This window comes from Lepidochelys kempii, chromosome 7, assembly GCF_965140265.1.
Source record: "Lepidochelys kempii isolate rLepKem1 chromosome 7, rLepKem1.hap2, whole genome shotgun sequence".
Classification (NCBI taxonomy): Eukaryota; Metazoa; Chordata; order Testudines; family Cheloniidae; genus Lepidochelys; species Lepidochelys kempii.
In genome coordinates, this window is record NC_133262.1 from 29,242,462 (window position 1) to 29,270,353 (window position 27,892).

A 27,892-nucleotide genomic window follows, 5' to 3' on the forward strand; every position below is an offset into this window, starting at 1 on the left:
ATGGCTGCAAAGCAAAGCCCCCTGCATAAATACACCGACAACCTTTGTGTTGCTGCTGTGCCTTGCCCCTGCCCTGCATTCTTCGTTTTCTGCACCTTCCCTTTGCCTCTCATTTGTGTTTGCAGATGTGAGAAGCACCCTCGTGAGTCAAGAAATGCTCATCACCCTGTAGCCACCATCTGCCCTCGCCCTCTGGGCCTTCCCTCTCCCTATCACTAGGGTATCCCAGGGGAAGCAGACGGCACTTGCCTGCAGCCTCAGCCCAGTCCCGCTCGGTTTAGCTTCCTCCAGCCGGTCAGCCAGGCCAGGCCCCAGCTGCCGCGTTTGGGGATTATGTTATCAGCGCCAAGGCCAGGGATTAAGGGTGACTTCCAGGAAGGGGGAGGGGGTCCCACCCTCGCCAGCTGATCGTCAGGAGCCCCCTCCTGCCGTCCCAGCACCGGCTGGAAGTTCCGCGCCAGCCATCATCGGGCAAACAGCCAAGTCTTGGAGCAAGCAGGCGTCCAAGCCCCTGCGGGGCTGGGTGCCCACGGGTCTCCAGCAGGTCGGGCTGCGCTTGGGGAGCTGCGTTCCCAGGCTCTCCCCTGCCTTTATCAGCCCCCCAAGTGCCCGGCCGGGGCTCGCCGCTGAGGAGCCGGTGTCGCGCCTCTGGCCCAGGCGAGACCAGCAGCAGGGGAGCTGGCTGCCTGCAAATCTCTGGCTGCCAAGCGGTCCGGGGATCCCGGAGCGCGCAGGGGCAGGATGGAAGGAGACGCGTCTCCTGCAGCCCGGGCAAGCGGCTAGATCTGCAGATCGGCGGGAAGGGGAAGGGGAAGTGGGAGGGGGGGAGGTCTCCAGGTGCCAGCCCGTTTCCCCCGGCTGCGGCAGCTCGCAGGCGGCGGGGGGGGGGGGGGGGGAAGTGAGAGCCGCGAACCGGGGGAAGGAGAAGTGAGTGTGTCTGCGGGGGGCGGGAGGGGGCGCCCGGCCGGGCGGCCGCCGCGTGTCCTGCTGGGCAGCGACTCGCTCCGCCTCGGAGGGGCCGCGGGGAGCTGGAGGCGGCGAACCCTGCACCTGCGGGACGAGCTCGCCGGGCTCAACCCCAGCCGCGCGCGGAGGGCAGCCCGGGCGCCAGCCATGCAGACGGCCACCGCCTCCGGGCTGGATGTCTCGAGGACGGGCGGGCCCCGGGAGGACGGGCGCAATGCCCCGAAGAACTACACAGGTAAGGGAGCCGGAGCTGCAGCAGCCCTGCCGAGCGCTGCTCCCGGGGCTGAGCCCGCCGACTGGTTGTGCCCGGTGTGCCGGCGGCTCCTGGCTGTGGGAGCCGGGGAGTCAGCGGGGCTGCTGCTACTGCCGGAGCGGGGAGGGTCGGAGCTGTGGACGGGGGTACTCACACTGCTGGGGATTCACCCCACTTGCAGGAAACAGGGAGCAGCCTCTCAGTTCCGGGTTTGTTTTTTTGTTGGGGGGGGGGTCACCTTTTGCCCAGCGGGGTCAGACTTCAGCTCCGGTGCGGATTTGAAATGCACCGTAAACTTGCACTCGGAGCTGCGTGGCGGCTCCAAGCCAGAGGAGGAGAGCAGTCCGGACCCCTTTAAATGGCCTTCACTGGCCCTGACTTGCCGACTCTCTGCTGTAGCCATAGCTCAGTTTGCTGGATTTGGGACTCCTAGCTCCAAAGAGGCAAGTGGTGTCAAACGGGGTCATCAAATAAGCTGGCTCCGTGCAGGCAGAGGACCTTAACGGAATGCAGCCGCATAACACGTGTTCTCACAACGGGCGGTCCTTGGGGCACCTTCGAAACTAACCCATTTCTTTGCTCATAAGCTTTCCTGGGCTGGAACCCACTTCGCTTAACCTAGCCCAGGAACGCTTATGCCCAAAGAAATGGGTTAGTCTCTAAAGTGCCCCAAGGGCTCCTCGTAGTTTTTGCTGATACAAACTGACAGGGCCGCCCCTCCGAAACCTGTCACAATGGTATAGTACACAGGGCAGTACTAGACCGAGCTGTGAGGCACTGGGCACCCTAGGAGTAACTAATTCCTTTATTCTCAGGCGAGGACCACATCATGATGCAGGCTCCTTGGTCTTTTAAGAAGGGAGTTTGGAGTAATCAGCTTTGCTTCCTGCACTTTTTCAGTCAAAGCCAACCCTGAGTTACAGTTTGGGCCAATCTGAGAGGAGAGGCCTGAGTACTCATTTTGAAGGTGCATCTCTGTTTCTGTTGGTATCACCCCCTACACAGAATTCCTTCTTTCTATCGCAGGTAATTGTGTTGAGCCTGCACCGCTGAACTCAGTGAGCCTTTTGCCACTGACTTCAATGGGTGAAGGATTCATTCCTGCAAGAATTCCTGTAATCCATCCCTTCTAACCAGCCACCACCTTCTCAAAGTTTTCCAGATAAGTGAAAGAGGTTTAAATTAAGTGAGTCTCTGCAGATGACTTGGCCCTAATGTAGCTGCAATTCCATGGTAATCATTTCATAATAGCCTTTTAGTGGTCGTGATGGCTGGAAAGGTTCATGTACGTTGGTGTAATTGTATTGAAAAGCTGTCAAGACTCTATTCAGAGTAAAAGCTTTGAAAAAGATAAGGTGGAATATCGACATAATTCAGTTAGAAAGAAAAATGCGAGCTGCTTGCTTGGGACTTGTAAAGCATGTTCACTAGCAAGATGTTTTACAGAGCTGTGATTCCATTTACAATAATCATAGTAATAAATGATGTTGCCTTTAGAGGAAAAATTCTATTCCTAAATCTCTGCCTGTTATGATAGTTTTGATTAAATATTCGGTATCAGCAACCATTGCCTTGGTTTGCATTACGTCTAATAGATTGCGTACACTAGACCATATTGTCTATTATTGGGACACAAAGCATACCTCAATGAGTTTAACAACATGCTGAGCTATTGCATGGAAGTACTAATTAAGGACCTGATCTTGCGGTCCTTACTCAGGCAAAAGGCCCAGCGAGTTCACTTTACTCACTTTGTTATACACTTTTGGATATGCAATACTGGTATGTTTGATCTGTGCAAGTATTTTGAAGAAACAAACATAAGAGGAATGCACCATGTTTTTGAGCCAACCCATGCAGGGCAAGCTGGCTGCAATAACTAGCCTTTTTAAGTAGGCTGCTCCAGAAAGGATTTTATTGAACTTTAAATATAATGGAATGGAATTAAATTATGGTAAAAAGTTTGAAGTCATCTTCTTTGTGTGTGTGTGTATGTGTGTGTGTGTCCCATATTTATTTACAATGTGGTGGGGGGCATCTAAGAAACGCTTAGATTAATAGACATGTGAAATGAGTGTATCACTTTAAAGGGGAAAGGAATACATTTTCATTGTAATATCAGATTCAAAGATCTATGTTATTAAAATGAAATAATCTCCTGACAGCTACAGATTAACCTGGCAGAAAATGGAAAATCTCATTTTTCCTTGCACAATGAGTTAGCGGAATAGAATACCTACATGTTGCAAAAAGATTTAAGGCACAAACTAAAGCTCCAATTCTGCAATGTAATCTGACAGCATGGGTCCCAGCAGCTGTGCAGAGTCCCTTTAGCTTCAGTGAGGGTTGATGCTAGTGGATCCTGATGCAGGATCTGGCCCTAAAATATTTAGGGAGTTTTACCATTGACTTTAATGGGAGCAGAGTTAGCCAAGTGCTGAGGGCTCTTGGAAATCCCGTCCTTTCTGTTCACAATTCAGCTTGTCCTCAAGAATGCCATGCTGCACTGATTTAATTTGCTTGTGTGGTTCTAACAGGCTATATTGATGATCTGATTTTAGCATACTGATAGAAATGATCAGACACATTCAGTCCAGCATTTTTTGGTAATGCTTTACATTATGTCTACTACATACGTTTAACCATCCATTAGATTTATTAGAACCATTCATATGAAAAATAACCAAGTTCTAGGAAACATGTATTGAGAATTAAGAGCTATGTGTAAACACAGATTGTATTGCTCTGCATTTATGCTCATTGACTTTTGCAAAATTGTCTGGCTCTGCTCCCTTCCCCTAGAGTGTCAGGTCAGTTTTGGGGCTTTGCTTTGGGCCCACAACTGAAACATGGTTTGTTGGTGACTTGTCCATTGGTGGCTCAGACCTTGTGCCAGTGTGGCCCATGGGTGAAATCCTGAACCCCCTGAAATCAATGGCAAAACTCCCATTGACTTCACTGAGCCTGGATTTCACCCCAGAAATCTGGTTCCACCAGGGCGAATCTGGCCTTGAATTAATTTAATTGCTTGGTAGCATATAGCACTTACCTGTAGGCTATCAAACCAGCCCATCTTATTGCACTTATGGCAGGCCTCAGTAAATGTTTTAAACAACAATTTTTGTTTTTTAATGTAGAATACCTGTGTTGACAGTAATACATTTTGTTGCTGTAATTAATGTCTGTTTCAGGCTAGCAAACTCTGTGTGTGTCCATGTGCACATGTATGCATGTGCGAGTATGTGTGTGTAAAAGTTGGTGAGGTGAAATCTATCCCCTGGGCCAGGGTCTGGGCCTACTGAACCGTTCCGTTCCCTTTTCCGCATGAATTTCATCATAGTTAAATACCAATTCATTGTCATAAAAATGTTCATTGAATTAGCTGACTCTGACACAGTCTTTAAATCTGCACTAGTGGTTTGGATAGTCAACCAAAAATTAGTTGTCATGGACTAGTTGTCATATAATTCTAAATTATATCTTTATGTGAGACACTTAATTTAAAATGAGACCACATTATTTATGTGGGGATATTTGTAGGAGAAATGATATATGCAGAGTGCTGGTGACAAACTGAGTTTCCCCCAGGCCAACTGTTGTACTGTGCAAGATTTTTTTTCCTCTTTCATAGTACTGGTGATCATTTTTCATATTGCACAAGTGGCGTGTCTTCATTGTAAACTTCCAGACCACAAATGAGAAGCTGGTGATAATGATCTATGTAGACAAACTCCCTCAGGCATCCCTTTTGCCCTCCATGAGAAAAGTGATGCAAAGTGTCTGTTTGCATTAATATGTTAATGAGAAAAGGCTAAAGAAAAGTTAAAAGATGTTCATCTACACAGTCTAACTTCTTTAAAAAGATTTTTAACTCAAAGGGAGTTACAGCTCCTCAAAATTCCCAGCAATGAAGTTCAAACATGCTCCACTTTCTATGATGCTACCTCCCCAGGTTTCTGAGTGTAGGTTTTTCTGGCACATTTTCTCACCTTGACCGAAAATAGACTCCAGCAGCGTGTCCTACGTTCTCCTTTGTGATAAAATGTTGCGCAGTGGGCTAAGATCCTCAAAAAGGTACTTTAAACCTGAGCTATGTACGTTAGTATGTATTATACCATTCAGTCACAAGAAAAAATGTGTATTACTAGCAGCAGGCATGGCTAGAGCCACACACCAAAGAGATCAAAGTATTGCAAAAACCATGCTGGGGAAGATGCAGAGCACTGCACTACTAGACATATCTATGGAAGGAAGAGTCTGCAATAAAGGGCCTAGTGTGTGAAAAGGTGAGGGAGACTGTTCCAGGTACCTTTGCCAAAGCTGAGATGACATCTTTCCCTGGCCCCAGTGCTTGTGTGATTAAACATCCACAAACACATTTACTTTTTCCATATCACTCTCTGAATTTTTGCCAGGAACAAGTTAATGCTACTTGGAGCAGCGTAAACTTATTGTTAGCATGTATACTGGTGGGCAGATATTCACTGTCCTCTCCTCCAATGCCTCCCCAGTTCCTTTGCACTGCTCTGAAAAAGCATCTGGAATGCTGATAAAACTGGCTACCTGGGGAACCTCCTAGTGGAAGGAGCCAATGTAACTGCTCTGCCCCCAGTTTGTGGTCCCTAATGTGGGTGGCATGCCAGGGTTGGGAAAGGGAGCTTGGTCAGAGTGCTCCTCTGTTCTGTTGCCCCCTCAGCTGCTTGAATAGCCCGTTGAGGTCTTTTGCAGCCAAACACAGCCCAGAGCAGCCCTGAGGCTGCTGTAAGCTACACCTTGGGCTGATCGCATAGGTACGGGGTGGAGGGAGACATAATGGTGGTTTCTTATCACCCCTGCTGTGCTATGCACAGCACTAGTGCAGCTGAGGATCTGGCCCTTTGTTTTTCCGGTGTGGGGTATGCACAGCTGTACTTAGGCTTTGCCCTGACTCCTCGTGTGTTTCACCAGATCATTCCCTGATTTGGAGTTTGTAGCTATTTTGTGGATCTTCTGCATGGAACCATTTCATGTTGGAGGTTAGTGTGGCAGCACCCCAAGGAAGAGACTTCAGAGCTTTTTGATAGAATTGCAGGCAGGTGTTGAAGTATGTTGGTACCTTAGAAGCCAAGAGAACATGTGCACAGAGATTTTATGGTCACTCTTCCTTTGTCCCGGAAGACCAAAGGTAAGCTTGTTCTTCAAAGCCATGAACAGCTCTGCTCTGTACAAAGACTGGCAAGAGGCTCTTTGCTATTTTCCTGTGATCGGATGATGTATTTGAGTTTGTAGACTTGGGGAGAAAAAGACTCCAGGTTTCTTCTTAACTTCTATTTCCACTGGCCAAAATGTGAGACAACTTGGAATATATGGCTGGTAGTTTCTTCCATTTTTTACTATTGAGATCAACGTAAAATCTTTGATTATATAAGATAAAGAAGTAAAGGTAACAGTATTTCAGCTGATAAGGATGTGGGTTTATCTCCTATGTGACACGTAAAATTATTACAATTTTTGTATATGCCATAAAATCCTAGAACAGCATAAAACAGAGGTGGACAAGATTTATTAGGTCATCCAGGCCCGTCTCTGCCAATGCAAGATTGTTCCCTGCAGTATATTAGCCAGTGCTTTAGTCTGGTTTAGTTTTAAATTTAGTTTTAAATTACTCAGATTATACAGGTGAACTACATCTCGACTTCTGAGTTTCAGCTAAGGATGGACCAATTGGTTTGGATTGAAACTTTGAGATTTTAAAAATCTGAAGTCACATAGCTGTATACTTCCTGGTTTTGGTGTCACCAGGAAGATAAAACACCAAAAAACAATTGATTTGGCTGTTCCCATCCTGTCAGAACTGGGAAAGTCCTGAAATTCCAAGAGAGAGCCCAACATCACAAGATTTCTACCCTAAGAGCTAAATCAAAGAGAACTCGATGCTTTTGGTTAAGTATCTAGTGTTAATTTCTGCTCACCTTCCTCAGGCAAGACTCCCATTATTTTCCATATAGACTAAGGAGCACAAGATTCAGCTCTTAATATTTGGGATAAATTATTTCAGTAGAACCCATTCACTCCCAAGCTAATTTCAGCATGGAAACTGACATGTTTTTTCTCAGCTGCAGTAGCTGATAAGCAACCGTTATTTTACAGATCAGTATTGACTTTATCAAGAAATAAGAATAAGGCTGAAACGATTTACAGTCTTGCTGGAATACTGTTGTACCTTCCATGCTTCCCTTCTTTTGTTTGCTGCTTTTTGTTAGATGACAGATATTTTTAAACACATAAGCTACAAAATGCAGAACCATTCGCAAAAAGATAGCAAGGTGCATTCGCTATTGGGGGCAAATAAACAAAACTCCCATTGTGCAGACAAATTTTTGATACAAGTCAGTGGTAGTTTTGCTAAAGGCCCAGATTTTTAAAGGTATTTTGGTGTTGCTGAGTTCAGCATTGCAATGCCTAACTGATTCAGGAGCTTAAATTTCATTACTAAAAAGCGTTTAGGGACTTAGCCAAAATCCCGTTGGCTGTTGATGGGATTTAGGTTCCTAAATCAGGAGTTGCAATGTTGCAATGTTGAGTGCAGCAGTGCCTGAATACCTTTAAAAATCTGGGCCTAAGTGAGTAAGGATTGCACTATTTGGCTTGTTATTGTCATTTCCTGGATATGGACTAATACTTGACTGCCATTTTAAAAGAGAATGGTAGAATATCCTATTGTATTCTTCTGTCTAAACACACAGACTCGCAGGCCATTGTATGACACTCTTAAAGTCAACAGTAAATTAATTAAACAAATCATAAGGGGAAGAACAGTTGGGAGGGATGCAGGTCTTCAGTATCTGAAATACGCATTCTGCAAGAAAAGGCAAGGGACAGCTCTGCTTTGGTACAGTAGCTCAGGATGCTAGCAGCTTTGTGACAACTAATCTACAATGGTTCACTTTGCTTTTCCTTCTCATGACAGTAGTAAAAAACAGTAAGCTGCTTTCAGTTCCTGTCATCTTTCACTAATCCTCATGATCAGGGAAGCCAAAACCTGCATTTATTGGATTGTACTGTGAAGCATTTGTGGCTTTGCTTCTCAGGTTTGGAGAGATATCTCTTGGGATCCATTAATTCTTATTACAGGATCCAGTCCTGCAAGATGCTGAGCACCTACAATTCCTGCTAAAACCAAAGGTACTCAGCACCTTGCAGAATCAAGTCCATAAGCAGATCTTGTAAAGATAAAACATTCATCCTCTATGGCTTTTAGCTCAAGTTGCTGTTTGCTTTTAAACCCTTGCACATGCTTAATTCTGTGCCATTTAACAGTATTATTTTCCTACTAACACACGTGCACATGCATGCTCACCACATCTGTATCTATCTAGCTACACACACACCCTCCACCGTGAAAAGGATCTGGAATCCTGAAGTCTGACCTCAGCAGTGAAAAAATTTACATAGTCATAAGACTGCAGAGAAGATTGTTAAATCGGTCTGTTTGGTTAGGTTCTCAATACATGAGTGATTTCTATCACCAAAATAAATTACATGTTATTGCTAATTAACACTGATTTCTTCAAAAAAATCAATTATTCGCTGACAATTGCGAATGCTAGGTCACAGTTCTTTAGTACACACCTAGCAGCCTAAAACAGAAAACCAGTTAAAGAACAGCCTTCATTGTTCAAAAGCAAAAGGAACCATGCACAGGCCAGTATCCAGCATGGGAGAGAAGATACAGGCAAAATTCTCAACCCTTGAGCCTGCCTCTTTGCACAACTCAGGTGGCTTAACGTGGACTTGCCTGACTCTAACTGGACAGCTGAGAATCACCCCAGTTTAGGGGAGCTATCAGATGGTATAAAGTGGTTTAACCAGTTCATGCACCAACTGCCCCTCCTCCCAGTGTAGTGGATGGGAGGGAGCATGTTGGGGGCAGGGTATAGCCTGTCAGCACTGACTCTGTTAATTCTCAACTGGGGCCTGGAGCCTGTTAGTGTGTGTTGGCACAGCCCCTAGGCTATTTTAACTTATGTTGGGGCCAGAGCAGTTTGAGAATTAGGGAGCTGTAACCAGTTCCCTGATATCTCTTCCCACTCCATTCCACTAGGCAGTTTTTGACCCAGGAGAGTGTGGGCTGCAGAATTTTCCTTATAGGGCCCACTCGGCTGGGAACTTTCTGCTTTGCACACAAGTTGTGAGCAAAAGACTGGCAATCCTGAGGTAAAAGGGAAAGACCGCAGTCAGAGGCAGGATAGACATCTGGTTTGATGTGTTGTGTTAATTCCTGAATATATGTATTTTACACGCCTTTTTAATGTACCACACCAGATAGTCTAGACCTGCCACTCTCTATTGGGCCAAATTCCCAGCTGATGTATACTGGTGTTGCTTCATTGAAATCCAGTCTAGCTACACTGTTTTATACCAGCCGGGGGTCTGACTCATAATATGTCAAATGCAGATTAAAGCTCTGAAGCCAGGTTCTCTACCGTGCTCAGTTCAGTTGTAAGGAAGGGGGTCATCAGCTGGGGACTACCCTTCCCTGCCCACAACAGGATCCTGCAATTAAGCCTGTTGGGAGTGAGGCCTCGGAGGCAGCTACTCTGACTCTGTGCTAGCTGGATCTCCATTCCCTTTATAAAGGTAACAGAGCAGGCAAGTGAATCTGTCTCCTCATATATATGTACTACAAAGAATCCCGGTGAATAATAGTCTGTTCTGGGTTTAGGATCAGGCTCTCTTTTCTTCCTCATCAGAGAGCTTTTGCAGGCAGCATTTGAATCCCCCCACTTACACTGCAAATTAAATGAACCATTGAAGCCAATGAAAACATGGCAAACATCCTGATATTGTTATAGTAACATATTTTTTATTCATTTCTCCATCATGTGTGCTCAGATAACTGTTTTCTGTTCTTCTGCCTCTCCCCCAGGGCTACTGCGTACCTTAAATCCTCAGTCCCTCATATCTGATCAGCTCATCGCTCCCACTGCTTTATCCCTAGAGGATTAGCAGGGCACATCAATTATATATATGTGTGGGTCTGTGTAATATACTCAAGAGTATTATGGATAATATTGTGCTTGGTTTACAATTAAAGCCTTTTCTTCTTTCAGCCAGACACTTTCTACAGGCCAGGTCAAGTTTATGGGGCTGCGTTACTGTGTTTTGGGCTAACACAGCATGATACAGTGCAATATAAGGAAGACTGATGAATAGAGCAGCTTTTTTAAAACAGCATTTTCTGATCAGATATCTGCTGGACCAACCCACCTGTGCATATTTAGTAGTTTATCTCAGTAAGCCATGCTGGGTTTGAAACCCTGGGTAATTTATTAAGGCAATCTCTATCTGAAGCAAAAACAGAAAACTACATCTTTTCTGACCTTCTTTGGACATACTGTAATGTTCAGCTACTGATAGAAACAGATTGTTTATATTTTTTAACTATTAAAAAAGGGGTGGGGGACTTCCAGATTATGTTGCTGGTTTGTTTTCAGAGACAGTAAAACTGGTCAAAGATTAATTTACTGAGGCATTCAGAGGGATAGCTAAATATGGGTAAAAAATTATAGTTTTGTCTTTGCAAAACGTTCATAAGGATACTGGAAAGGTTTGCCAATTTTACAGAATTTCATAGAATTTATAAAGCTGCTATAACGTGGGCGGCAATTCACATAAGTAAAATAAAATAAAAATCTGCCCCAACATTATAGGTTCTAATATATGTTAATACATTAACTATCTGCAGCACATATCCTGCTACCATCCCCATTGGCAGCCTGCTCTGTAAATTGCCCTGGTGATCAAATAAGTGTTAATAAATCTTCACTATCAGAGCCATATGAAAAATTCTTACCACTGGGCCCAAGGATGGGGAACAGGGAAGGAGATCTCCTTTTTACCTGTTTTGCAAAAAAAAAAAAAAAAAAAAAAAACCCCAAACCTCCTGCCCTTTTCCAGCACCTCCCCCACCCCCGCCACAAACATTTTGTGGTGCCCCTTAGAGGGTTTGAGTAGCTGTGGAGTGAAAAGCAAAGCCTGATAGCTTTCACAGCAAACTGGTCTTGCCCCATTGCTGACACTGTATTGTTATTAGAGCTGGAGAACAATTCTACTTCATAACAGTTTTCGAGGTTTTGGAATTTGATTTCATACAAAACCAAAAGCGTTCAAACATTTCCCTAAAACAGAATTGTCTTGAAACATCCTGTTTTCAGATTTGAATAGTCAGAATTTCAGTCTGGGTCTCTCCTCTCTTAGTAACCAGAGTCCACCTGGGACCTCAGAAACCTTCCTGTTCCTATCCAAAAATCGATACACCACCACAAAATGTTTTGGCTTCAGCAAAGCCACATCTTTCAATGAAAAACCATTTTGCAAAAATGTTTTGACTAGCTCGAACCATTGTGTTCTACCACGTGGACTGGCGTGGGCTGGCTCCTGAAAGCTTTTTGCCAATCAGCGATGCATATGCAATTTTCTGTTTGATGTCTTCCAACAATAGCTCCTATCTCCATTTTGAGCACTTGCCTTTTTGTTTCATGTGGTCATCATTTTGGGCAGGGACTGCCTTAATTTTTGTGGCTGGTAAAGCACCACACAAAGAGTTGATATTTAACAATTAATAAAAGGAATGTTCACGCCTATGCTATTCATAGCCTTCTCTCTTTATAAGATAGAGCAATGTGATTTAAAGGTTTTGACCTCATAAAAGATTACTAGTTCTATTATACCCGAGGCTCTTATATAGGCCTTATGAGAGAGTCACAAAAGACAGAATCACTATGAAGAGCTTTTTTTTTCCCTCCGTGGAGATTTGATCTACATGTCAGCAAGATGTTAAACTGGAGACAAAATCTGAATTGTCATGAAACAATCACAAATGTACTATAGATGTGGCTTCTTTTGGTGACAGTTTTCATGCAGCTCTTGTATGATGACCCAAGACGTTTTGAACATTATCCCAAGATAGTACATGAAATTTCTTATGGATAAGGGAAAATTTTAACATTTCCTGTTGTCATTGTTTCAATTACAAAATATGGCTGCTGGTTAACCTATCATTTTGGACTGTCTGCAAAAATCCTGTGGTTGGCTGCACATGTTTAATGAATTAAATGTTATTCATGAGCACTGGGAAAAAATAATGATGGAAGCTGAAAATATTTTAGGTATAAAGCTACAGACTTCACCAGCTTTCTGTCTAATAAATGAAATTGCTGCCAGAGAGGCTATTTCCCGGCCTCACAAAATCTGGTTAAGAAGAGACAGGGTGATCCTGAAGCAATGCTAATGTGACACAATGACTTTAGTGTCAGAGCAGATGATGTGAGTGTCAAGATCAGCTGCAGATGAAAGGATGCTATGTAGAATATTTAAGAGAGCAGTGAGTAATTTGATTACATTTGGTTACCTTTTTATGGTTGTTCACTAAGATCTTTGTACCTTTATTCAATGGAAAAAGATGAAATGATGAACTAGGGGGCCATAAAAAAAGGGCCAAAGGGAAGTTGGCCCAGCAGAAAGAATTACCCTTTTTTCTCTCCTCCATTTTTATTATTCCTTGGTGAGAAAGGAAGTTGTATTGAGTGATGTACCTGAGCTGCAAATTCCAGATCCAAACTAGATTTGGTGTTGCCCAGATATAGATCCATAGTTTCACTGTTTGCATGAGTGGTTTTGTTTCATATCTTTTATAAAGATAGATGCCAGCTAGTGAAGCCAGATCCAAAACCTCTCCAAAGTTCACAGGTGTTCAGAGCCAGGGAGTTGGTTCAGGCCCCTCTTTGGCAGCATGTGGTATTTTAGAAACAGTTATATGTGTTTTTCTTTTTTGTAAACATTGATAATGCTCTTGTCAGTGACACAAAAATCAATCCCGATTGGGCTTTCAAAGTAGCATCTAAAACTTGATCCTACATTGCCTAGAAAGGACTGCAGGACTGGCCCAACCTGTCCAGAATGGTTTATTTATTGTGTGCTGGTTTTGTTCTGTTAGGTGGCATGCCTGTTTGCCTGGTCATTGTGTGTGCTTTACAGTATTTGATAGATTGAGTTTGTTAAAATTCTGACGAGAGAGCCAGTAATACTCCTGTTTTAAAATACTCTTAATTTTATCCTGTTTAAGCTCTCCATTTTGGAGACTAAGACTCAGGTTGTATATTTAGTAGAGCACGTATGTTATTTCTTACCTTATGTCCTTTATAATGGAATGGAGTGATCAGAAATCAATTACAGGATTAAATGATACCCAGAGGCAAAAGGGGAAGACAGAGTCACTACAGAAATAATTGATCCATTTACTAAATAAGTTAGTCACAAAAACAACAGTTGACATCACTTTCACGAGTAATTTTTATTTGTGAATGGTTTGCTTACAGGCATAATTCTGGTGAATTCCACAGCTGATTATATTTTTAAACAGAGAAATAGCAGTGAAGAGGTAAGTAAATGAATGCTTCTAGGTTGATGAAGCATTTCCATGCTGGCTAATGAAGTCATACATTTACTTCTCTGAGGTATTGTAGCTTATGGTTTTAATACTGTTGGTAAATGTACTAATAAAGTGCAGAAAAAAACTTGGCATTTACTTTACCAGAGACCTCTTTAAATATCTTGTTTTTCATTTGATTATTTTTATCAATTAGTTCTTTATTAGAAAAAATACTCACTCCATCTCTCTTCATTAGATCTCAAAGTGAGATTTATGGACCAGAATAACTTTGCTTTGATGTAAACTGGGGGGAAAATCAATCGTGGAGTGCGGTACAGTGACCAGAGCAAATCCACTTTAAAAAAAGTAATCTAAGAGACATGAGGAAGAATCAGCTTACACAGATTTGACATATTCCTCATATTCAAAGTAGGGAGAATCACATATATTGTCAGTCAAACCCATCCAGCATTTTTCGTGATGTATAGTTTGGACTTCTTGTGGATTAATATACCCTTCAGGCAATGCAAAAAGGGAGAACTGCAGGATATAGAATCATCGAAATGTAGAATGGGAAGGGACATTGAGAGGTCATCCAGTACAGCTTCCCATGCTGAGGCAGGACCAAGTATACCTAGACTGTTCATGACAGGTGTTTGTCTAGCCTGTTCTTAAAACCTCTAATGATGGGGATTCCAAAACCTCCCTTGGAAGCCTATTCCAGAGTTTAATTATCCTTCTAGTTAAAAGTTTTTTCTTAATATCTAATCTAAATCTCCCTTGCTGCAAATTAAGCCCTTTACAGTTTTTGTACTACCGTCAGTGGATGCAGAGAACAATTGATCATAGTCTTTGTAACAGTCCTTAACATATTTGAAAAGAGTTATCTGGTCCCTCTCAGTCTTCTTTTCTCAAGACTAAACATCCCCAGGTTTTTTTTTAACCTTTCGTCACAGGTCTGGTTTTCTGACCTTTTATCAATTGATTGCTTTCCTCTGGACTCTCTCCAAGTTATCCACATCTTTTCTAAAGTGTGGCACCGAGAACTGGACACAGTACTCCAACTGAGGTCTCATCAGTGCCAAGTAGAAAAGGACAGTTACCTCCTGGGTCTTATATATGACACTCCTGTTAATACACCTTAGGATGATATTAGCTTTTTCACAACTGCATCACATCATTGATTCATATTCAGTTTGTGATCCACTGTAACCCCAGATCTTTTTCAGCAGTACTACTATATAGTCAGTTATTCCCCATTTTGTAGCTGTGCATTTGATTTTTTTTCCTGAGTGCAGTATTTTGTACTTTATTGAATTTCATCTTGTTGATTTCAGACCAATTCTCCAGTTTGTCAAGGTTATTTTGAATTCTAATCCTGTCCTCCAAAGTGCTTGCAACCCCTCCCCACTTGGTGTCATCCACAAATTTTATAAACATGTTCAATTTTCCAAGTCATTATTTAAAATATTCAATAGAACTGGACAAAGGACAGACCCCTCTGGGAGCCCACTAGATACATACCCCAGTTTGACAGCAAACCATTGATAACTACTCTTTGAGTATGGTTTCTTAGCCAGTTTTGCCACACACCTTATAGTAATTTCATCTAGACCAGGGGTGGGCAAACTATGGCCTAGGGGCCACATCCAGCCCTTCAGACATTTTAATGCAGCCCTCAGGCTCTGGCTGGGGAGCAGGATTGGGGTTGGCCCTGCTCCATGAGTTCTGTGGCTCTGCACGCTCCCAGAAGCAGCGGCATGTCCCTCCTCTGGCTCCTAAGCATAGGGGCAGTCAGGGGGCTCCACACGCTGCCCCCCCTGCCCCAAGCACAGCCCTCACAGCTCCCATTGGCCGGGAACCTTGGCCAATGGGAGCTGCAGGGGCAGCGCCTGCAGATGGGGCAACACACAGAGCTGCCTGGCCATGCCTCTGCATAGAAGCTGGAGGGAGGACATGCTGCTACTTCCAAGAGCTGCCTGAGGGAAGCGCTGCCTGGAGCCTGCACCCCTGACCTTCTCCTAGGCCCCAGCTCCCTGCCCCAGCCCTGATCCCTCTCCCGCCCTCCAAATTCCTCGGTCCCAGCCTGGGGCACCCCCCTGCAGCCCCAAATCCTCATCTCTAGCCCCAGCCCAGAGCCCACACCCCAACCCCCAATTTCATGAGCATTCATGGCCTGCCATACAATTTCCATACCCAGATGGGGCCCTCAGGCCAAAAAGTTTGCCTACCCCTGATCTAGACCTAAGTTTCCTAATATGTTTCTGAAAATATCACGTGAGATGGTGTCAAAAGCCTTACTAAAATCAAGATATATCAGGACTACAGCTTCCCACCTATTCACTGTGCCAGTTAACCCTGTCAAAGAATGTCAGTGATAGAACAAATTTTAAAGGTGGGATTTTCAGGAGTGCTCAACACTGGCCTAACAATTACAGCTGGTTGGAAAATGGATTTTTTTTCCTGGCAACAATGGCAGCTTTTCAGAGAAAAATTGAAAACTAAAATATTTAGTCCAGAAACTGAAATATTTTGGTTTGGAAATATTGCCATGGTGCCTAATGGGAGTTGTAGTTCAGATGCGTCATGCTCCTATTCTCCTCTACAGGCTGGGCTCCTTGGTTTCACCACATTTCTCATGATGCACCGCAGTCTCCCCTCCTAGTGAGGAGAGGCCTGGCCATGGTGCACCATGGGAGATGTAGTCTGACAAGGGAGCCTGGCCTATAGAATCTGCAGCTTACATGTTGCAGGATCAGGGCTAATATAGACAAGACAAAGGGTGGTAGAAATGGAGTCACTGAGAGATGAAGTGACTTGCCTAAGGTCACACAGCTGGTCAGTGGCAAGGCCAGGCATGGAACCCAGTTGTCCTATCCTTTCAGTGCCCCATTCCCTGGACTACTCTGCTTCTCTGTCATGTAAACCTGTGCATATTCAAGCATTTGCTTAAAATCAGAATGTGTTCATGTCATCGAATGTAGAGCTCAAGCTAAGGAAATGATTTCACAAATATTTGTGTAGTATTGTTGGCTTTGAGCCATTATCAACCCTTGCCCACTCTATTGAATGCGCTGCTACTTTTCTTTATTGCTTTTCAGGTACTTAGTTTTAAACATGACACGTACAAAACCATATCATAGGCAAGAAATGCCGGGCCATTCAGCTGTCGAGATTGCTGACGTGCTTTTATTAGAAACTGTTGGAGCAAGTCATTATTATATAATTAAGCAATAACAAGATTTGACAGGCAACATGCTTCTAGATGGCTATAGCACAGCTCAGAAGCTCTTAAAGTGCTCTCCACTGGTGCAAGTCCTGAATGGCCAAACTTTCCTGTTAATTTTATAGCTTTGTAGGTGTCATGTTTAACACTGATTTCCTGAAAAGCTGTGTAAGTGCCTGAGTTAGAATGTAAGCTCTTGAGAGCAGGGACCGAGTTCCCATGTATGGGTGCAGTGCCAAGTGCAATGGGACCCCAACCCTCATGGGGGGTCTTTGGCTGCTATCATGAGGTAAAGGGAAAATACTGTCATGAGTGCTGCCTATATGTGGGATATTGCCACTCTCTTCTTCTCTGAGGGCCTCATGGAGGGTCAGTAGGTGTTTGTGACTTCAGGATATAAATTTTCAGAATGCATTTTGTTGAAACGTTTGCCTGCAGGAATAGTATCAGCCTATTTACTGGCGTAATGGTTTAGTGAGCCGGGGTTCTAGTTCTTACTGGCATCTGGCTATTGCGTTATGTCTTAGTTTCATGAAAAGTCAAGCAATAAGAAATGGCACAGCTAGGTTTACATGATTAATAGGGATAATGAGAAAGCCAAGGATCTTCCTACTTCTGAATCACTGGTCAGCAATGATCAACTTGTGCCTTTTCAAAGGATTAGCTTTTTGTCTGCTGTTTCTTCTATTTTTCTGTATAATACAGTGCCATTTCAAGTTTTTTCTCTTATCAGTAAAATAAAAATCCAAAGTGTGCTTGGTAACTATCTCTGACAAATTGATACTGCTATACAGATAATCTTACCAAGCCATGGGAGGAATTTTTGTATTATTTTATCTTCGTTTTTTTGTTTGTTTGTTTGTTTTTAACCATTTCATATTATTTATTTTTCAGTGTCTGGAAATTATATGCTTGTCTACTTCTGAAAAAAACCTGCTTTGAGTAAATTAAAGTTTACAGATTATGCCACATTTCAATAGCTTTCATTCTGGGATGTTGATCTGTTGATCATGTGAAGTGATCTGTTTATTTATTGTGGATAATGCCATTCTTTTGTACTGTTGAACAAGTTTAATGGCCCCATACCTAAACCAAAATGCAGGATCTGAACACCCTGAGAATGCTCTAAACATGACTTCAAACAGAGAAATGAATGTTTGTAAATGACCTCTCACTCTCCGAAGAGCTGACACAAAATTCCAAATGTTGTGAACATTAGGGCATTCAAAATTCAAACCTGGATCCAAATTTTGTGGCTTGAGGCTGCTTCTAAAATTGAGTGATTATTGCTACTATTTTTGAAAGATGAGAGCTGATACCATATGCTAAAACCATACACAGTGTAGGCAGATGTTATGCAAGATTTGTCAAGCAGTTTGGTTAATCCCCCTTACTAAATCAAACAAACAAAACTCCATTTGAATTTTTAAAAAGAACGTGTCCACTCTGCTTGCTTCACTGCAAATATTTGTAGTAAACTAATATTTGAAAATGTAAATAGTGAATTTTGAACTCATATTTGTAATGGTAACCAGATTCTAAAAGTTGCACTCACCAGCTAAGGGAGTAGCAATAATACCTTGTGACCAATCAAAACTAACCAAGACATCATGAATTTTGAGTACTCACAATGACCTGCTTACAAATGGTACAGACCACAAATTAGTCTCAAATTCCTCACAGGACTGAGCCTCAGTTGTCTGGGAGATGCAAAGACCAGAAGGTGCATGAACAACGTTTGTTCTGTTTTAGCTCATATTTTCTAGATATAAACACATACCAGAACCCTAGATCTGGACACTTGCATGTCCAGAAATTTTAGGTCCAGATGCAAACTTTGCTATCACAAATGTTTATCCAGCAATTGTTTTACTTCAGGAGGCATTTTAGTAGCAAATATTCTACACATAAAACTTAACTTCTTAATGATAATGCATCTAGTCAGATGAACATGCCTGAGGAGTATACAAAGGATAAAGCTATAGAACATCTGCTTACCTAAATAAAAGGGCAGGAAACATACAGCAATGATCATCTTTTTAGAAACAGAAGAGTAAGGTTAAAATGGCAGGAAAGTCACAGCAAGAAATGGCTGTAAAAAGATTACATGTTAATATCAGCAGGTATTAGATCCACATAGGAGAGAAAAAAACATATAGGAGAGGAGGAGAAAATAAGGATGAGTGGAATAGTTCAGATGAAATTGGAGATGAGTCTGAGCCACAAAGCTCAGCTTTAGACCTGGACTTCCGTCACTGTTCACGGATGTTCTGATCCAGGGTTTTGATTTTGGCCCATCTCTCAGTAAGAACTGACCTGAAAGTTATCCCCAAATTCAAATTGGAATAAACCCAGACCCATCTGTGCATTTTGATAATGCTCTGAAACCCCCCCCCCACAACCCCCAAAAGAACAACAAAACAAAAACCTCTGCATTTCCTGAATTCAGCATTCTGAAATCCCACAAGATAGGGTGCCTGGGCAAAATAAAGCTGTGTTTTGTCAAAGAGCCGATCTAACAAGATTTCTATCTCAGTTTTCAGACCACAGAGATCTGAATAAAAACAACAAGGCGTCCTTGTGGCACCTTAGAGACTAACACATTTATTTGGGCATAAGCTTCTGTGGGTTAAAACCCACTTCATCAGATGCTTTTGAATAGTTTACATTTCAGATCAGCACCTGAACTTTAGGATATTGTTTAAACTCAACCACTGTACCTTTTAAGCTTTGCTCTTTACTGGCCACTGTCCAGAGAAGCCATTTTCACAAGTACGCTCTGTCCAGGAATACTCCCTAAGGAGATGGCATAATGCTACTACGACCCAGGGGCACACCAGAGAAATACACATGGCTTAGTGGCACATCAGCTGATGAGAAAGACTTAGACAGTCTTAAAGTCTCAAGTGAAGGGAATGTTTGAAATACGCAACTCAAGAAGGAATGCCAGAAAGGTAATTGGAGCACAGAAAATTTAATTACTCTACATATATCACGGGTCAGGAATCAGTGCTTAATTTGTGCCAGGGCTGAGCCCTGGCACCTCTAGGCTTGGCAGTTCATAGCCCTGGCACCTCTAGGCTTGCTGCAGTAGTTATGCATGTAAAAAAATTGCTTGAGCCCTGGCACCTTTCATTACAAATTAAGCAGGAGTATTAATGATTCAAAGAAGGGCAACAGATTATTTTAAATGTATCTTGAAGGAAAGAATCAAATGGCAAATTATCTGTTCTTTGGACAATGGTTATTGGATGAAGATGCTAGAGCTTTCAGGCCAATAGACAAGTGTACTGAGGGATTCTAATGAAGGCTAGTTTATGCTGCTTAAGAGAGATACTATGTACCAAATCTTGCTCAAAGTTACATTGTGCACTTTCCACTGATATCAGTGTCACCGGATGTCAACTCTGATCACTTTATTGGCTAGTACCTACTCTATGTTCTGACATTTTAAAAAATGAAAGCATGAAACTTGAAACTATCAGAAGCAGATATTTATATTTTTGCAGGTGTGACAATTGCTTTTCAGGAGAAGACTCTGAACCCATTTTCAAAAAATCACAGTAGTCGCTTTAAATAAAAAGAGAGGGTGCATAATTCACACATCAGGCAGGCACCAATGATCAGGTATTTGGGGCAAGAGAGGGAGGATCCAGAGGAAATCTCTCTAGAAAATATTTTGCTCTTGTTGATACTAATTATTGCAACAAGGTTGAAAGAGCTAATGTAGCAAACAGAAAGAACCCTGCACAGGTTTCAAGTGTCATGTTTTTAAAATCAAGACCTTACTACATATTTGAATAATAGATTGGAACAGTAATTGTCACTGTGGCTTTTGTTAGTTTTGTTTGTTTTTAAAGGGCATAAATTGAGGGCAGGTAGTTATATCTAACTTTGAACAGCCTGTCTTTTGTTTTTATATCAGAAGCTCAACATTAATTAAACACAGGGCCAAGTTCTTCACATGTGTGGGCCATTCCCATGGAATTCAGGATTTGGCATCTACTATTTAATTACATCTTAGTCTGTTGCTGAATGCTGGACCTTAAGAAAAGGCTCCAAAGTAAGCCAAAAAAGAATCAGGTCCCAAGAAGGGCCCTATCCTGGTCCCCTGGAACTCAGTGGCAAAACTCTCATTAAGTCTAATAAGACCAGGGTTTTGTGCGCTCTCTCTCTCTCTTTCTCTAGATATAGATATATGGGGACTGGAAGAGGGTTTTTAAAAAATAAAAATAAAACAGATTTGATATGAACATGTAAACCTGTTAAAAGTTCCTAAATAGTTATAAAAAGAAGAAAGTTCTTAGTAATTGTAAACCTCTGCTCTCTGATAAACAGTTCAAGAGCAACTCCCCTCCTCCTTTATTATTTTTATGATAATAGTTAAAACCCCAGTGTTGCAACCAGTGGCGCAGCTGCTGCTGAGTGTGTGTGGATGCCCACTGAAGTTTTTGGGAGAATCAGTGGAAGGATCAGAGTCTCAGATGTGAAAATGCTGAAAAAGAGAAATACTGGTGTTTACTAAACATGAATGAAAGGATGCATACGATGATATCCAGGTTATGTTAGTCCACACATACGAGACTAGAAAAATCACTCCATTTTGTTGTCTTTTAGCTGGATCAGAATGCTGTATATTTTCTTAATGACTGAGCAATTAATTTGTATTTAAAAATGAGTAGGACAGTAAATGCTAAATGAAGCATTTCATGGCAGTAACAATCAGTATATAGAGCTAACTGCCAAAATAGGTCACCAAAGCACCTACCACTCAGTTATTCCAGAGAGAACACTGTGAACTAAAGATTTTAGTACAAGGAGAAAAGTGAGGGGGAAGGGAGAGGTTATTACAGAGGGCAGAGTTAAAGAGAAATGTTTTTAAAAAGCAGAGATAATCAATTCTAGCATAAAACTCTGAGGTACTAAGATCTTTCTTGACACGCAAATAAAACAAAATTGGCACTAGTAAGGCCTCAAAAGAAAATCTGAATGCAAGCAATTTGATAGAAAGGCATAATATAGTATAAAATAGTTTTTTGAATATAGCGTCCTTAATAGAGAACCTCACAAAAGATTTAGGATGAAATTCACCCATGTGTGGGAAGTCAACACAGTCTATGCACCACCTACATCCATCCCACTTCAGCTATCAATGTAGGGTTTAAGTGAGGCTTAGCCTATTGGTTGGTGCTTGGCTGAGAGGTGAGTTTCACCTTTAAAGAAGTCTCTCAGTTTGTTTGCTTATTGACCATTTCCTCATACTGAGTGAAAACATGATCCTCTTCAAGTAAAAATTAAACCTCCCCTTAACTTCCGTGGACCTGGGATTTGGCCCTAACATTGCATTGTTTTGTTCTGTTCTTTTAAATCTGCAGGGCAGTGTAGCCAAATCTTTCCCCCTCAGCTTGGCACGCTACAGATAATTCATGGTGATGGCACCGCCGTCGGAACGGTGATAACATTCCAGTGCTCCGCTGAGCACCTGCTTGTGGGACAGGGACTCGTAACCTGCTTATGGAAGGGAGACAGCACACAGTGGACTGCTGGAGTTCCCTCATGCAAACGTAAGGATTCTTCTTCCAGAATTACTCAACACCTCTTCTGGGTTACGCTCAAGTTGTTTGCCCTGGGTAACCTATGAAGCTTTGGCATGAAACGGGGATTAATTCCAGAGCTCTGTGGAAAGAAGAGGGCGTGTTGAATTTCATTCATTGCTATTGTCACTGGCTATAATAGCACTCCGGGCACATTCAGATATCATGAATAACTATACTGGAAAGACTTTTAGCCAGATTTGTGCCTGGTCGAATATCAGTGACCTCAGTAAAGTTACACCAGGGATAAATTTGGCTCTATAGCTGCAAAATGTGCTGCTGTTTGTCAGGAAAATGTATAGATGTGATCAATGAGAATACCTGTATATTGCATTATTTAATTCCATTGTTTTCAGGAGGAATCATGCGGCAAAGAACATGGAGATATTTGTAAAGTAAAATTACTCTGTTGCCTGTGGGTAGTAGAATGGAGCAGCTATCATATTGAAAAATAGGGCTTGAAAGGCAACAATATTAGCTGCCTTTCACTCTGTGCTGTTCCTTATTTATTACACGCACGACAATAATTTAACTAGAAATGGGCCCAAAGCAAAACTCTGGATCTCAATGCCTGTGAACTTCAGTGTGTTTGAAATTCAAAATAGACCTCAAGTTTGAAGCATGGGACTTTGTCTCACGTTAACCTAATAGATGAATAACGTTGCCATGCACCTGGAATTCCTACTTCAATTGAGCCATACTTACATCTGATTTAGGAGGCTTCCATTATAGTAAGTAAATTAGAACATTCAGTTTTAAAGATTGTGAAAGTATAAAGCTATCTATGGAATTCAACAGAAACAATTCTTAACCTTGCAGTCAGGGTAGTGTAAGAAGTAGGAGTAGCTTTAAGAAGACGATATCAGTGCTCAAACTGGACTGGCATAGTTTGCTATACACTACTCCTGCTTCTTCGTTCCTTTGGATATTTCTTTCTCACCCCTACAACATCCCCAATGTCCAGCCCTGCATGTTTACTGCTGCTTCCATGATCTGTCCCATTCTCAGTCCTAAGATATCATTGTACAGAGCTATCGTTCCCCTAAGAAGGGCCTAATTTAAATCTTTTCTTTCCTTTCCAGTGTTTGTTTTTGCAGCTCTAGTCCTTGTTAAAATTTGATTTCAGAAAACCTCCGGTACATCATTTGCATTTGAGATACTGACAAAGTTGTGCTTTTTTGTTATTGCAATGCTGGCAGCATCGTGTTTGATTAATTGCGCTGGCAAAGTTACTTGTGAACAATTAATTAGTAACTTATAAATAAGAGACTTTTTAATAGTCCACCTTTGAGACATCCTTAGCTTGAAATGAAGCCAAATGTCTCTGAATGTCTTAGGGCATACTAACATGAAAGTTTTCATTGCATTATTATTAGCAAGAGTGTGAAGCAGGTAGACTTCAGCACAGTTTAATGGAAATGAGAGCGCTAAATTTAATAAGGTGTTCATTTTGGAAACCTGTTTCTGTATTTGCTTTGCTGCAGCCATATCGAAATATGAGGCTTTTGGATTTAAAGTAGCAGTGATTGCCTCCATTGTGAGCTGTGCCATCATCCTGCTGATGTCTATGGCTTTTTTGACCTGTTGTCTCATCAAGTGCGTTAAGAAAAATGAAAGGAGGAGAACTGAAAGGTACGTCTCATTCCACAATGAAAGCCTTGTGAAACTGACAAAGATACCCATCAGAGACGGAAGAGCCACATATCTTACTCACATGGCCCCCATATCCATAGTATTTGAGAGCCGCCTTATCTTTTTAAACATATTCATCCTAACAACACCCCTGTAAAATAGTAGTATCCTTATTTTATAGGCGGGAAACTGAAGCACAGAGACTTGCCCAGGGTCACACAGGAAGTTGTGATGGAGGAACGAGTTGAACCCAAGTCCTAGCCACTGGGCCATACTTCCTGTCCTTGCATTGATGGGATGGACTGTATTATTCCCTCTCCTTTTATCTATCTGTGTCCCTTTGCTCTAACTTTACTTCTTAGTACAGTCTGCTGGTATACATCCATATGTATGTATGTATGGTATGTACGGTATGCATCCGATGAAGTGAGCTGTAGCTCACGAAAGCTCATGCTCAAATAAATTGGTTAGTCTCTAAGGTGCCACAAGTACTCCTTTTCTTTCTGCTGGGATAATTAACCTCACAGAGGGTCAGCGACCAAAATGCCCGCCATCTGGAAAGTTGATCTAAAATGGTGACCCAGGTGTGACCCACGAGGGCTGGTGAGAGAGAGGAGTTTGCTTCATGGCTCAAGCTGGGCAAATAATTGACTTTTCCAGCTTGGCCAGCAAACCGAAAAAATACTTGGCTTGGTTCTGAAACTCTTTGGAATTTGTGTACAAATCAGAAACATCTGTTTCAGGCTGGCAAACTGTGTGTGTGTCTGTGTCTTTATAGCCTTTATCCAAGTGGTTGGGGCTCACGCCTGGGATGCGGGAGACCCAGTTTTGGATCCTCACTCTGGAGCAAGGACTTGAACTCCTATTTCCCTTTCCTCAGCTGAAGATCTTAGGCGATTCTAGTCTCAGTCTTCCCTAGCTGTTCCTCTTTGGCCTGAAGAATATTCAAGTATTTACACAGATAGAGAGAGTGACTCTATAGGCTGGTGATTAAGGGACTCACCACACAAATTCCTCCTCTGAATCAGGCAGAGATTTGAATCCACTTTTCCTACTTGCCAGGGTGTGAAAAGTGCCTGAATGATCAAATAGAGCCTTATGCACTGTCTGATTTCCTGTTGTTCTTGGGAGCATACAGCTCTAGCTCATTACAGATCTCACCTTCTGCCACTATGCCCAGGATAGTGAGCATGTTGGCATCTGTGCCACTGCTGACATCATGGTGCTATCCCCTTTTCCTCTCTCTCGTACATTCCACTCCCACACCTGCATTCATCTTCAGTGGTACTCAGGCCTGAGGCCTCCCGACTCCTTCACACCTGCCCAGAGCCCAGCTTCCTGTCCACCAAGTCCCATTGTGGTGTCTGCTCTGCACTGTCTCCACCGCCATTCCTGCTGCTCACCTTGCTGGATTCAAACCCAGAAGGAGCAATATGGGGCAGATGAGGCCAGCGAAGGGCAAGGTGATGGGGCCAGCTCTGGCTCCAGGCTCCTCCATGTACAGTTGCATCTAGAGCTGTGCTGGAACCGGAATTTCCATTCTGCGGGAAGTTCGCCAGTGTTGAAATTTGGTTTTGTTTGAAATCAGAACAAAAGCAAAGAATTTTTTGAAATTTCCCACTAAACATAATTTTGCGGGGGGGGGGAGTCAGTCAAGGTATTGTTTTTATTTTGACTTTTTAACATTTTTTTATTATATCATCAGTTTATACTATAATAAAATAAAATCAAGTTCTCAGCCAAAAGTCCTTTTGAAATGAAACATCAAAACTTTTTGTTTTGAGAAGTTTGCCGTTATCAAAATGCTTGTTTTCAATTTTTTTCCAAACACGTTTTTGTCAGAATCAACATGTTCCCATGGAATGTTTCATTTGCAACAAATAGGCATTTTCTGATGGAAAAACGTTTCACTGGAAAATTTTCGACCAAGTCTAGCTACTGTACATCATCACAATATAACATGATTGCCTTTTTTGGATCCTCTGTTTGTTGCCACCACCTCTCCATCCATTGCCTACCTACTCCCCCTGCAGCCACCCCTTTCCCCCAGCCAGACGTTTAGCTACTCTCCTGCCTTTGACTGTTTTTAATCCATATCACCAAATATGTGTGTAAACTGAATTCAGGCTGGTCCAATGACATTCTGTTGTGCTGTCATAAGGGGGCTCTCAGTTCAGGCCCTGAGCTCATCCTCTGCTCCAGTGGCTGGAAGGAGCTGGGAACATTGGGCAAATTGCGGGGCTTAGCCCCACAGGGGGGACAGCAGGTGGTGGCACATGACAGAAACCTCCCTCTCTCTGAGCTTGAAGTGGCAATGACACGTCCTGGAGAGAGTGGCTGCTAGGATGCCCGGAGGGAATACAAGTTAGCACAGTGAGGTTCGGGGCTGGTTGGGGGAGAGGAAATAAAGGCCAAAGATCCCAGAAAATCCTAGCATCCTTAGTGATAACTTAGCTCCTCACACTCCTATTCCCACTGAAGTCAATGGGCAGCACTCCCGTTTTCTTCAGTTGGAGCAGGATTGAATCCTGAAAAAAGAAGGGCTGAGCAAAACAAAATCAGAGTTGCCAGTTGCCAACTCTCACAATTCAATCACAAGTCTTGTGATATGTGGCTTTTTCCTTAAAGCCCCAGCTTCTGGAGTCATGTGATGTTGTAAGAATCGTAGGTTTCCTTTAAAACCAAGAAAAGTCCATTTCTAACCCTCGTGGTTGTGGAGAAAAGCTTGAAAATGTGACCTGAGTGGTATCCTAAGGGGTCAGACACCAGAGGGTAAATAAAACAAGCCCCAAATGTGTTTGTTTTAATCTCATGATATCAGTTTAAAAATAATTATTTTTGAGGTCTAATTTATTGTTTGAATGAAGTTGACGGTACTGCAGATATTTTTCAGAGTAAAGCAGTTTTCATTTTTCCATAAGGTACCAGCAATTTTTTAACAGTGACACTTTTAAAAGGCCAGATCCTGCTGTTCTTAGACAGGCTGAACTCCCTTTGATGTCAATGAGCATTTGTCTGTGAAGGGACACAGGATCCTACCCTATGTGGCTTTTACTAGAAGTTAAACTTTAGGGAAGTATCTCATGGACCAAGGAGGGAAAGCATGGGTTGCTGTCACACCCAAACTGAACAGGCCCAGGAAGCACTACATTCCTCATGGGAACGTCCTCTGGAATTTAATAGGGATTAAATCAGTAGGACTCTGAAAACTATTCTAAAAATCTATAGATTTGAATAAAAATAACAACCTTTCTACAGGTTTCTTTGAACTAATCCTAAGTGTTCCATAAAGGATTGCCCAGAATCAGATGTGTTTTTACAGTAAGTACAATTACAGTGGGTTACATTTTCAAGAATAAGATTTATCCTATCTTGAGCTGCAGTTGAAGAAAGCATCCCTCTTCAGGAAGGCACATACTTAAGTCTGGTTATAGGTGCATGCTTAAAGTTAAGCCTGTGCGTTAGAGCTTTCCTCAGGAGAGATGATTTTAAGGTCATCTGTTCCTGAATCATAGGTGCTAAACTACTGTACCAATGTCTGCCCTGGCTGTAGATTTTAACCAAGCTGTGTTTACAGGGATATGCAGCTATGGTACCAGCTCAGAAGTGAAGAACTGGAAAACATGCAAGCTGCTTATTTTGGTTTTAAAGGCAGAAATAACAACAATAATAAACACTTCAGGAATAAACCAGCATTTGACGATGGGACTAACCTGGCATATGACAATGAAGGCTTCTGCAGGTGAGATGATTAAAATGCAATACGCTGTGTTTCTGAATGTGTTTGCCTGAGTAGATGTGAGAAGAAG

At 42.4% G+C, this 27,892-nt stretch overlaps 1 protein-coding gene across 1 annotated transcript in view; it reads left to right on the forward strand.

Annotated features, from left to right (window-relative positions):
* The first annotated feature begins 947 nt into the window (after window positions 1–947).
* SUSD3 (sushi domain containing 3) overlaps window positions 948–27,892 on the forward strand; it is a 63,259-nt gene continuing 36,314 nt past the window's right edge. The window contains exons 1-4 of the mRNA XM_073351573.1: window positions 948–1,201; window positions 22,233–22,421; window positions 23,936–24,083; window positions 27,661–27,825. Coding sequence (XP_073207674.1) covers window positions 1,114–1,201; window positions 22,233–22,421; window positions 23,936–24,083; window positions 27,661–27,825 — 590 coding nt within the window. The 5' untranslated portion in view covers window positions 948–1,113. The remainder of the gene's footprint in view (window positions 1,202–22,232; window positions 22,422–23,935; window positions 24,084–27,660; window positions 27,826–27,892) is intronic.